This window comes from Sylvia atricapilla, chromosome 2, assembly GCF_009819655.1.
Source record: "Sylvia atricapilla isolate bSylAtr1 chromosome 2, bSylAtr1.pri, whole genome shotgun sequence".
Classification (NCBI taxonomy): Eukaryota; Metazoa; Chordata; class Aves; order Passeriformes; family Sylviidae; genus Sylvia; species Sylvia atricapilla.
Genome location: NC_089141.1, coordinates 35,843,993 through 35,857,187, shown reverse-complemented (window position 1 = coordinate 35,857,187; position 13,195 = coordinate 35,843,993). Strand labels below are relative to the sequence as shown.

At 36.6% G+C, this 13,195-nt stretch overlaps 1 protein-coding gene across 1 annotated transcript in view; it reads left to right on the top strand.

Moving 5' to 3' along the window:
• The window catches only part of SLC36A4 (solute carrier family 36 member 4), an 85,971-nt gene that overhangs the window by 34,584 nt on the left and 38,192 nt on the right, over nucleotides 1–13,195 (top strand). The window contains exon 10 of the mRNA XM_066341307.1: nucleotides 5,104–5,273. Coding sequence (XP_066197404.1) covers nucleotides 5,104–5,273 — 170 coding nt within the window. The remainder of the gene's footprint in view (nucleotides 1–5,103; nucleotides 5,274–13,195) is intronic.

The window sequence follows — 13,195 nt, the reverse complement described above, 5'->3', positions numbered from 1 at the left end:
ATGGAGACTCATCAACACTATTGTAAATCATTCCATCTCTAGAAGGAGCTAGTTCCAGGCCTGTTGAAGGAGGGAATATGCAGTTTGCAACAGGCTGTCAAGCAGTTCTGAAATGAGCTACTTTTACCTTGGATATCCTGGTAAATAATGCTCTTTTTTAGTGTAATCACTGAGTTTAGCAGGTGAGCAAATGGAGTAGAAGACATTGAAGATTAATAGGTTTGTGGTTCAAGTGCAAGTCCATGGATACTGTACATGATGACTTCCTATCAGGAGAATGAAGCTTATGTTTGCCAGTGTCTCAAGGATACTACAATTTTTAGTTAGCTTCTTTTTTTTTTTTTTTTTTTTTTTTTTTTTTAATTTATTTTTTTAATGCTATGAAAGTTGCCTGTGTCACATACTGAAGATGCACTGGAGGTGATTTCAACTGCTGTATTGTTAGTTTTGTGCCTGCCTGTGGATGGATATACTGTAACTATCCTCTAATATAATTTATTTTTTTAGCACTTTCATCTGATAGGTCTAAAATCAGATATATCACCAGTGCAAAAGTGCTACAACTGAAAAATATTTTAATGTTTTCATTCTGATCAAATAATGTCTTATTGGTTATAGATTTGCATCTACTTGTTCAATGTCTGTTGTAGTAGCTTTGTAAAGTAGTGAAATCTCAAATTACGGGAAAAAAACCCTGCTTTGATGAGTTGATTGCCGACCCCTTCATTCTTTGAATAAGAGGAGAACACATGTAAAGAATGTTCTTAATTTTTACGTGTTACTTTTTCACTCTCTTTTCTTCCGTTTTGTTCCTTGGAGTCAATGTGAACTATGCATTTTTAATATTCTTAAGAAGTTTTATTTAATTGCCAGACTGATTCCAATGTTTAATACATGAAAGTATAAAAAATGTGTCTGGAAGGATGAATGTTTATTTTCATTGCTAGAACATTCATCTATTTCTTACTGCTTGTTTGCTTGCTTTGTTTTTATACTGCTATTGTAAGAACTGAATTTTGGGCCTTAATGTTTTTTCACTTTATGGGACTTCCTCCCTCCCTCCCTTTCCCTTCTCTTCCTATTTTTCCTGTGGTTCTGATTTTTGGGGATACTGCTCATCATACATATTTATATCCTTTCATTGTACGTACATACACAAGAAGTTTAGCAAGGCCAAGTGCAAGGCAGGGCAATCCCAAGCACAGGTACAGGCTGGGCAGAGAGTGGATTGAGAGCAGCTTTGGGAGGAAAGTCGTGGGGTGGATGAAAAACTCAACATCTCTCAGCCACGGGCACTCATGGGCAGCCCAGAAAGCCAAACGTGTCCTGGGCTGCATCCAAAGCAGTGTGGGCAAGCAGGGCCAGGGTGGGGATTCTGCCCCTCTGCTCTGCTCTGGAGAGACCCCACCTTCAGTGCTGTGTCCAGTGCTGGAACCCCCAACATAAGAAAGATGTTCACCTGTTGGAACAAGTCCAAAGGACAACCTAAGATGATCAGAGAGCTGGAGCATCTCTCCTGTGATGGGCTGAGGAACCTGGGGGAGTTTCAGCCTGGAAAAGAGAAGGCATTGGGAGGACCTTGCAGTACCTTCCAGTAACTAAAAGAAGGCTTACAAGAAAGCTGGAAAGGGACTTTTCACAAGGGCATGTAATAATAGGACAAGAGGGAATGCCCTTCAATTAAAGGAGAGCAGATTTAGATTAGAAATTAGGAAAAAATCTGTACTGTGAGGGTGGTGAGGCACTGGAACAGGTTGCCCAGAGAGGACTCCCCTTCCCTGGAAGTGTTAAAGACCAGGCTGAATGGGGTTTTGAGTAACCTCATCCTGAGTAACTCCCCATGTCTCCTTTCAACCCAAACCATTTTGTAATTCTCTGCCATTAAAAAACAAAACAAAACAAAAAAACCCCAGAAATCTGCAAATGTTTATTCTATGTGATGGAGCTGAAAGGAAAAATACTTCTATTTCTAATAAAACATGGCAGTCCTTGTTTATAAGATTAGTGAAAAGCTTGTTTTAAATGGTAGCTTTGGGTTTGTTTGTGCTTAAAAGAGATGCTGTTAATAAACAAGGAGTGAGAGGAGTGTGGAATAAGCTAAGGTTGCTACTCACTGTTGCATTTTATTGTGCTCATGGAAGCAACAGAGTGAACTTTATTCTGCATCCCTGCTGTCTAACAGAGCTGTTCACATACGAGTTTTCAAATAGCTCTTGGCTGCAGTGCAGATGTGATGATGATGATATTTGTCTTGATGGCTTTGCAGGCCTAATGCAAGGAAACAGATAATAAAAGAGATGGAAACTGGTGCTCTATAGGGTTGGAAATTGGCATTATAAGTGTAATAACCTCAAAGCTACTCAGGGCACATATCCACAGTTAACAAAGTCATCTGTTTTTGTGTTACCCTGGAGAGTACCCCAGAGCACCAAACAAAATTAGGAAAAGCAGCTCGGTGGTGCGCTCAGGGATTGTGATGTATGATGCTGTTGCTGTGCAGGACTGGGTCTACCTGATACAGTACTGGGGGACAAATGATTGCAATTAACTGGGCTGGCAAAACAAATTCCCAGTGAACCGCAGGACAGTATTTTTCTATTGGGTCCTCATGTAAAAAGCCAGTAAGTCGCCAGTTTGAACTAGAGGAATTGCAAGGAGCCGAGGAATTTTTTTAGACGAAGACAGACAGGCAAGAGAGCCTGGAATGTATCTAAGCAGTGAGACTTGGCTTATGTGTTTAATTCCAGCTGGAAAACTCCATTCTTAAAAATAAGCCTTTCCTGATAATGAAAATTAAATTAGAATTCTGCTGCTTTCTGAGTTTTATTTGATGTCCTCACAGCTGAATTGACTGGAAGGCATACACAGGCCCTAGACTGGTTAAGTTCTTAAGCTGAATTTAAATAGAGGACTGCTCGTATTCCTAAAATGTTCCTGCTAGATTAGTGCTTTTGGATAAATGACTTGGTGCTGTTCTATTTTAGATGGTGTTTGGAAGTGCAAATTGTCACTCAGCATAATGCATTATTTAGAATATGTTGAAAATGGACTTAAAGAGTAGTTTTCAGTATTTGCAGATGTAAATTATAAAAAATTCTTCTTTAGTACTTGGTAGTGTCCTTGGTTTGGGTCTCATAGATTTGTAAAATGGTTTGGGTTGGAGAGGACCTTTAAAGATTGCCTGTTCTGATCCCTGTGCCATGAGCAGAGAAATCTTTCACAAGACCAGATTGCTCCAATCTCCATCCAAGCTGGCCATGAACACTTCCAGGGGTGGGGCATCCACAGTTTCACTACCCTCAGTGTAAAAAATTTCTTCATTGTTCTCGTTTGGGTCTTCTCCTTGAGGCTGAAGGTTCTATCAACCATCTGTTCTTTGTTAAGATATGAGTGACAGTCGTTGTACAACAGTTTCCTTACTGTGAATCCCAAAGGTTAATGACCATACAAACATTAGTGTATTGAAGGTCAACAAGACTTCACATGGGTCTAGTTCAAGTGAAAGCTTCACATAATTACTGCTCTGTTTGGTCTAGCTGTGTTGTTCTGCAAGTTTTGTTGCACTACTTGCTAATGTTTTTACCCTTAAAATGGGTGTAATGAAATTTACAATGTAGAATTGAAAAGAGGTTTAGCACATATGAATTATTTAGATCTTTATTAAAAGGTAGCCTAAGGAGTCATCTTCTTCTGATTGGAATATGATACTGAATTACTAGTAAAATTACCTCAGTAATATAAAAAGTATTTTTTTAATTTGTAAAGTTTTAATCCTCAAAGAGCTGTAGAAAAATAGGGTAATGGAGATGCTTACTTTGAACTACCGTGTGTTTAAAGTTTTGAATCCTGTTTTTGAATATCTTTTAGAAATTACTTTTGTAAAGGCTTGGGGCAGTCTAAAGCCTGAGGAATAGAGGTGCATTCTGGATTTCTGGTCAGCTAAAATTTAACCAACTGAAATCTAAGCTTCTGGAATAAGGACAGTCTTGCAGAGCTCTTGTTCCCTCTAAATTTTAAAAGCTGCTCTGCAGTCAAAAAGATGTGTCACAAGAGCAGCAGCTTCTAGACTAGCTACACCATTATGTCAACATGTAAATTGATGTAATAGTTTTTATAGTTTTCAATAGTTTTCAATAGTTTTCAATAGTCCACTTGAATGTGCCTTTGGAAATTCCCTGGGTTGTGTACAGTGATGACCAAACCTTTGATACAGATAATTTAAGATCTATTAGTCAAAATGTACTTTTAGTTGAAGCTTATTTTTCTTTTCTTCCTTGTATCATAGAATCATGGAAAGTATGGTGGAAAAGAGCTGAGCTGTCCAGATAAAACTTTTGCCATGCCATGCCATGCCATTTGGCTACAGGGTAAAGGGCCAAAAGCACTCCTGGCTGAATTTTATTTACTAGTGTAGATACAGACTGTGATACTCAAAGAGAGATGCTTTAAGTGACCCCTGCCAGGCTTTGAGAGATACAGAGATCAAGGTCCTATTTGTTCTTTCCCTACTCTTGCTGCTGTTTTTTATTTTCTTACTTATGCATGTTGGCTTTGCTTCAGTTGAACATGTTTTTAAGGACTGAAGCAAACCCCAGGGTTTTCAGTGCTTGGTCTGCTTGGCATCATCTTCTGTTAAAACACGTTGTTTAGGAGAAATACTCTCTTTCCCATTTGTGAACTCACAACATGGAATGAACCAAGCCCTCACCCAAAATTTTTATAATGTCCGTAGAAAGAAAGTCATACAAAGAGACTCATAATTCCTGTCTGTTTGCTGCAAGCAATGCCAAATGCTTGTAGTTAATGTGGCACGAATTAAAAATATATCTACATTTAAAACTGTTGGAGGCATGGATAGCTCTTTGTCATTTGTTTACTCAGCCGCAAGTAACACTGGTAAGGCTGTCTGCACTTTATTGGAAGATTTACTCTAGGTGGCTTATCTTCTGCAATTTCTTAGGCAGTTAAGATATTATATTCATGTTTGCTGGAGGGAAATACGTTTTCATATATATATGTATCTCCTTAGGGCCATTATCAAGCTAATTTTTTGTTAAGAGTTTACAGCTTACACACTTACATGACTGTAAATGTTTTCAACAGGTTGTATCAGTCTGTAAAAATTCTGTACTCCTTTGGGATTTTTGTGACATATTCGATTCAGTTCTACGTTCCTGCAGAGATTCTCATTCCAGTTGTCACCTCCAGAGTGGGGCAGAAGTGGAAGTTACTCAGTGAGCTTGTGGCCAGAGCACTATTAGTCTGCTCAACCTGTAAGTATGTGCAGAGCATCCATTAAAAAACTTGCTATTACATTTTGTTGGGACCTGCTTATTTAAATATATGTTTTGTTGTTTGTTTTTCCAGAGGCTAGCAAACCTGAAGTTTTGTTTTAATACTTCACTGCATTTTTGACTTTTATGAAAAAGTGAAAGTAATGTTGTATTTCTATTTTAACCACATTTGTTTTAGTAGGTGTGACCAGTTGTTTGACAACAATATCTTTTGCTGGTAATACCCTAAAGCTGCCAACTGAAAAATAACCACTCTTCGGATAATTTTTTTAACTGAGACAGACATTGCTGAGATTTGTCAGCATTTATCTGTGACCTTCGGTACATGCTTGTCATGGAGAAATCATTTCTCAGTTTTTTTGATCTGAGGATTAAGCCTAAAGGTATGCTGGGTCTTTATCCATAAAGTAGCATTGGCAGACATGGATGCCTGGTCACAGAGTTCATGAAGTGCCACTTATTTTAGGTGAAAACACTCCAAAGTAGTTTTGCATCTCTACCTTCACTGCCTGTTACTCCTGTTGTTTTTCTTGCTTGTCCCTTAATCTTCCCATCCCTCCTACTGTGTTCCTGCTTTCTCACAGCTGGCTGACATCTAGGAGTCAGCAGAGCTGAAATTGAATGGTGAGTGTGGTCTCATGTAGGAATCAATACTCTTGAAGGTAATGAACTGTGGGGGAAGTTCAGCTTTGCCTTTAGAGCTCCCAGCCAAAGTGCTCAATAATGCAGCAACCTTTTCTCAAAGACATTATTAAAAAATTGTTTCTAGTACAAAGCTGGCTTCTTAGCTTCACCATTTGTATTGGAATGAGCTGTTAATACCTTAAAAACAATCAAAACTGATAAATAAGAAAAAAAACCCTAAACATTGTGTTTTAGGGGAAAGTATTGATGAAAGAGGAGGTATTTCGTTTGTTGTCTCCATTCCCTTGATGAATGCAGTAGCTAATGTGCTGGATGACACCTAAGGAACGTTGCCAAAGAAAACTTTAACATCCAGTGAGACCTTCTTAAGGTCAAGCCTGTTGAGAAAAACAGTTTAATGTCAGTGCAATTTAATTACTACAGTAAGCAAAGGGAAATACCATCAATCTAATAACTTGCTGCTCTGAAAATATATCTGCTTTGTGAAATTAAAAAAATCAGAAGAACCCCCAAATTTTTCTTGAATGATGAAGTATATATCTCCTGAAGCATCATATAACCTGTGTTCTATTTCAAGTATAATCAAGGTGTTAAGATTTTAAGATTGAGGATAGATGAGTCACTCTTGTAATACTTGAGAGGCATCTAGATCAAAAAGATTCAAGGTTCAAAACACTTCTTAGTGTCTCTCTAGGACACTAAAAGGTCACCAGTAAGATCTACAGTCCTAACCACGCCTTGCTGTCTTGAGGCTCTCGACTTCTGCTCACTCTCTGTTGCCCTTTATGTTCCCCTGCCCTGGTAATAATACCACAATATATTTGAAAAGTTAAAAGTCTTGTAGATCCAAACTGTTGCTTACAGCCAAAGGCTTCAAGGATTTATAGGTGATAGGTAGTTTTATGTATGTGTCTCATGAGAAGAGGCAGTGGTGAATATGCTTAAAGGCACATTTCCCTAATTGACTCGGGAAAATTATAAATGACTTCATAATATTCAGCAGTAGCTCTTTTTCTTAATTTTATCATTAATCTTTGTAATTTCTAGGTAGTCTGAAAAGAGAAAACTGGGAAACAGTCTCCAGGAAAAGGAAGTAGAAAAAGAAAGGAAATTAGCTATATATGTGTAAAGATACATATATACAAAAGACATAACTATATAAAAAGATGTAACATTAGAATGCTGTATCTTTATGTCTTTGAAAAAAACATGTATAGTAAAATTGTACCTAGGGTATGCCATTGCAACTCACCTGTCATATGGATCTCTAAAATGGAGCTGCTGAAGTGTTACAGGTGATATTAAGTTTTGATAAGTGATACAGGTTACTGGGATATTTGAGGATATTAAATTGTTTGCTGTAAGGCACAAAAAAGTAACATTAAAAGTTTGCAGTTAAAGGTCTGATATTTGCCAGACTGTTTAGTGATATGTTGTATTATCCTAATGGCCTTTCAGGTTTTTCCCAGCTGATTACTGCAACTTGTATGCATGCAGTAGCTGTAATACTTTTTCACCAACAATTGTGTATGCTCCCATGCTTACATTCATCTTCTGTTTATCATTATTCATTGAAGCACTGGTTTTAAACAGAATTAATTTAAACAGTGTCACTTTTCACTTAGCTGTACTTTGTCTAACTGCAGGACATGATTCCTAAAGTGATTCAGAAAGTGTTTCTTTGATAGAAAGTAGAAATCCAAAAACTTTTAAATTTAATTTTAGAAGTTAAATGGTTTTGCTATCAGTGACAGAGTATGTTGTAATGTCTGGACCATTCAGAGGTCATACACTGGTTAGAGGGAATCTGCTTGCTTGAAAATAATTTTTTGAGAAGAGAAACTTCAGCTGGGCTGCTAGTAACACATTAGCTTTTTAAGAGAAGACAGGAAAAATCACTTATTACTTACTCTTGTGGCTTTTGCATTACTCAAAAATTATGTAATTGTTTTATTGTTTTAGTATATGAGAAAAATTTTTTGGAAGAAGCAGACCCAGGAGTCTTTTTTTTTTTTTTGTAGTTTTTTCTGGCCTGATAAGGTTTGTTTTAAGTAAGTACTTGACAAATGACTGGGGATGTAACACACACTCAAAAGCTATCTGTGTTGCTTAGGCCTTTTCATTACTTAGTTGCTCACTTTTGGACACTTAGCATTGCAGGAGAATGATCACAAGAATCTTTCGCATTTTTGGATTTCCATGTTCTGCTTCCTCTGCTTTTTTCTACTTTGTTTGCAAGAGACAAAGGTCTCTTCATCTTTGCTTGGATTTCACTGTATGTGGTGTAGCAAGTTGGAAGATCCCACCATACTTCATAAATCCTGCCCTAAATCATTGTTTTACAATCTCAGATGAGCACCTGGTGCACTGAGTGGAGGGGTGAGCTAAGCTTGTGCTAGAAGTCCAGCCTAGAGCTGAGGACTGGGTTTGGTGGGTGCTGAAAGCAGGTGGGAGCTGGATGTCCAGCTCACTGGGCAGAAATAGGATTGAAAGTTGGATTAAGCATCACTGTGGTGGGCTAAGTAAAATTAGGAACACATGAAAATAGAAGGAGTAGGACAAGAGTCCCTACGGGATTTGGAAAGCACTAGAAGAGATAGGCCACTGCAATTTCTTGTGGATACTGTCTTTATGTTTGTGATGTTTGAATGTCAGATAACCTCAGTGCTTTGAAGTATTGGTCAGGATAGAATTTTAATAATTTACCCCAATTTTACATATTTAAAATACATGTCACAAATATAGTTTGGATCTGTGTTTGCTGCATCTAGTTGGGTAAGTTTGGGCATCGTGCCCAAGGTGCAGTGCTTAGCCAGCCCTGTTACATGTTAGGATTGTATGTCTAGCACTTTGGAATTTACTGGAAAAATGTGAAGCTCTTTTAGCTTACTTCTGAAGAAACTGGACCATCCTGCATGAATTTTTAAAGGATCATTTAATATTCTTATATAGAAAGCTGTAAGTTTTGTCTTTCCAGAGCTCCGTTTGTCTGGGAGAACAAGAAAAAAAACCCTTTTTACTCAAATCAGTTCTCTTATGTCCATTGCTTGAAATAAACTGCTCTTACATCATGAGTGTTCTTTACTCTCTCTTGCTTACTTGGTATTGAGAACATGGTAATTCTGGGATGAGAGAATTTGGAGAGGTTTTGTTCAGCTTAAACAATTAGTTCTCCTGTATTAACAGCTTCAAAATATGCTGAAAAGTTGGAGATTGAGAAAAAATCTACCAAGCCTTAGTCAGTTTTGTTGCTAAATGGCATCAGACATATTCACTTCTGATGCCTCACAGTAGGAGTTGTGGTAAAGAATTTAGGATGAGTAAGAATGTAAGTTTCCACTATAATGAAAATATAAATATCTCACTCTCTAGCAAAGGCCTCTTCATGTCTTCGGACTGAAGGACATTGAATTTAAATCTGCTTGCTGGATGTGTTGGAAGAAGTATGGGGAAAAAGGTAGTGTTGAGAAAATATTTTATCTCAAAAAGGTGGTAGCAAGTCCTTGAAGAAGTAAGGGAATAAAATAGAAAAGAACAATTCTAGCATTGCTTTCATTTTTAAAGAATAAGTTGTGTTTGATTTATTAAAGATAGTAGGAAAGGATTTTTTTGTGAATTGGTAATAGCTGCTTAAGAATATCAGCAAATATAATAGAGAAAACTGGAGTTGAGCATTAATAGTGTCTTTCATCCACACAAGAAGTTTAGAATATTATTTTTTTAATAGTTTAATTTAGGGCTGTGTTTCTGCAGCCGTGGTTCTCCTGTTAAAGGGAAAATTAAGAAATACTGCATTTGCATGTGGTTGTGGAGATATCACTTGAATTGTCAGCTGTTTTGATTATTACCTTGAAATGAAAGAAATTTAATTGAAGGGCTGATCCAACTGAGCATGAACAGAGCTGTTACTGAGCTGCTTGCCATTAAGTCTGAGCTTAGTGTGTAATTTTACCAAGAGGAGAATAAATGCATTATTTAGTTGAGCTTATCAGTTACTTTTTCTAAATATTTCCCTATTTTAACTGTACCTGGTTTTAGGAAGGAACAGTTCTTCATGCTGAACAATTAGACACAAGATAAAATTATGTTTGCCAGATGTCTTACACTTTTTTGACATTGTGCCAATAAAATACTTCCTTAGAGTAGCTTCAGGAGAGACAACGTGAAAGAGTTTCTAGCTCTAATAGATCTTAATGCATACTCTTAGGATAAAGTGATGATCATTTATATAGAAGAGGCTTATGTATCAGTTATTAGACACATTTTTTTTAGTAAGAATTGTTCATTTCAGAGAGTAATGTTAATGACAGAAAAATGGAATAGTTAAATTAGTGATTTAAGAAAATTTCAGATGGTATATAAAATATTTGTGTGGACTGCTAGCAGGTCCATCAAAGTGGGCTTTAATACAAAATAATTGTTTATGAATTGCCAAAGGAATAAAATAATATTTGATTAACTCAGTTAATTTTTCCCCACTGTATATTTGGGGTTTATCTGGGGCTTTTTTGGATATCGGGAGCTGATGAGCGTAATACTTGCTTCAAGGTAGAAGATCGTGTACTTTGGTTTGAAGTTGAGAGATGATAATTGTGTGGTTTTTTGTGATATTCTTGGGCATGAGAAATAGATATGTGAAATCAGATTTTTCCAACCCTTTTGAATATCTTTGCAAGAAAAATAAATCTCTTAATTTCAGGGTTAATATATCCTTAACCTGAGTCCTTTCTATTGATGTGCCTTTATGAATTGTCTTATGAGTTGCCTTTGGTGTAGGCATCAATTTATGGACATACAGTAACTTGCATTCCTTTTAACTGTGCAAATACTTTGCTTTTTTTTACACAGTTTTAATATATGGATGCCAGATATCTGTGGTTTATGAGTAATGGGTAAATGTTATGGTTTATTTGAATGGTGCTAGAAGTGTTTCTTATTGCTCATTGTTCTAGAGACATTAGTGTGTAAATACATTTCCCAAATAGAGCCTAAGGGACTAGCAGAATGGTACAAGGTTAGTATTCATCATTGCAAAATTTTATATTTTAAAAGCCATATATAGAAAGTTCAGGTTGTAAAGTAAATTCCTGAAGAGCTAAAACAAGTCCTGCTTTATCTTTGGGGATTTTTTTTTAATTACTTTGGTGTATGTTGGACTTCTTCTGTTTAGGTGTTAGTTAGGATTCTGATTTGGAGTGCAGTTCTTTTCCAAAAAAATTTTATGGAAAAGAAAGAAAAGTTATGGGCTTGAATATCGGGCACTGGATATATTCAAGAGATGTCGGGACACAATCCTGTGCCATGTGCTCTGGGATGGCCCTCCTTGAGCAGGGAGTTTGGACCAGATGACCCACTGTGGTCCTTTCCAACCTTACCCATTCTGTGACTCTGTGATTCTGTGATTTGTGATTAAAGTGAAAAATAGAAAATTTTGAAAGATTTGTAGTAGAAAAATTAAAAACTCATTTAGGGCTCGTCATGAAATTTGCTTGATTTTTGTTCTAAGACATTTGTTCCATAATTTACAAAACAAATGAAGAAAAAATAGTTTAGCAATTCATTCATGTGTTTTGAAGCAGTTGATCGTATCCTGGGGCAATAATTATTTTAATTATTAAATTATTTGCATGAACTTTTTAATTATTAGTATTTTTTAAAAAACAATTTATGATTCATTTTTGAAGTCTCCTTAGTAAATTGTATTCACTTTTGGTGAAGTCCAAGTAGAAGATTCCAAACACTATTTACAGTGTAAAGGTACCTGTCAGTCACAGATCTAGAGATTTGAGGTCATGCTTGGTATCAATTGCAAAGTGCTACATGTGTTAAGACTTCTTTAATTTAGCATGGAGAACGCCATTCTCTGCACCTCTACAGCTGCAGTGGTTATCTGGGCTAGACTCCTTGGAAGCAAGAGAGAAGAATAGGTGCTTGGAAAGGCACCATTTGTCTGATATGGTTTACATGCTTGGACAAGTTGAACTGGACCACAGAAGTGCTTATTCCCTCTTTGTCATGTTTGAAGGAATATAGGTGAGAAATACATCCAGCATTTGGTGTGATGAATCCTCAGAAAGAGTGAGAAGTGGTGCTGATTATCATGCTCAGTTGCCTGCAGTTAAATCCCATTTTCCCTTCCTAAGAATCATTTTTAAACTAACCAAGCCTGCTTTTATTTTTTTAGTTCCATTCCACTCTATATTTTCCATCTGTGTGCTTAAAAATATACTAAAGTGGTGGTGTAAAAATTGTTTGCCCAAGTAGCGAATATATATATATATTCTCTAGCTCATAGAAAGTGAACTTTATTTGTAATATTTCAATAATTCATGAATTTGTGTTTCTCCATTATTTTAGCCCATTATATTTCTATGCATGAACTGACTTAGAAGAGAAGGTCATTTATCAGGTTTCTTCTTAAATGTCATACACGAGCCAGTGATTTTCTGTCATGCTTACTGAGTGGAGCAGCTATTTTTGTATGTACCCCTTATGCATTTTACATCTATTCAGTGCTTCATAGACTTGAAATTTCCTTTAAGATCCTAGAGTTTCCTAAGGGGAAAGTAAAGGATTCAGCAGATGGAAAAACATCCGTTTCTTAGTGCACAATTAAGAGGAAACAGGTAACGATGCTTGGCATTTTAAAAAACTCCCCATTTTTTCCAGAACATTGGCATATGTATTCCTTGCTCCCTATTGATGTGCAACAATGCAGAATTGAAAAGAATATTGAGTTCATGGACATACCAAAAGTAATAGCATGCTGCACTTTACTTAGTTGGTTAGTCTGAGTTGAGTAGTGTTGAATATTAATCTGTACGTTTTCATCTGATAAGGTCCTTCAGTGTAGATGTGATAATCAGCAACATTAATTTACTGCTACAGAAAGCCTAAGGAACCTCAGGCTTTGACGTCCCATTCATTTTTTAATCCTCCTGTTTTCAACATCATGTTCAAAGGTTCAACAGTTTGTTCCTTCCTGTTGTATCCTGCAAATCTTATTCTATCTAGTTTTTTTTTTTAAACCTGGACGTTTTCCTAGAGCTGACTTGCGCTGTGGTCCCAGACCTTTGTCCTGGCACAAACAGAAACACTGTTTTCTAGAGTTTAAGGGGATGGGAGGAGAAAGAGGAATACCTTTAGAGTACATTTTTTTGATATGTGATTCAAATTAACATCTTACTGCTTAGAATTGTAGAATATTTTCTCTTGTCTTTGGTTTTCTTTATCCCACCGCAACACATAATTCCATG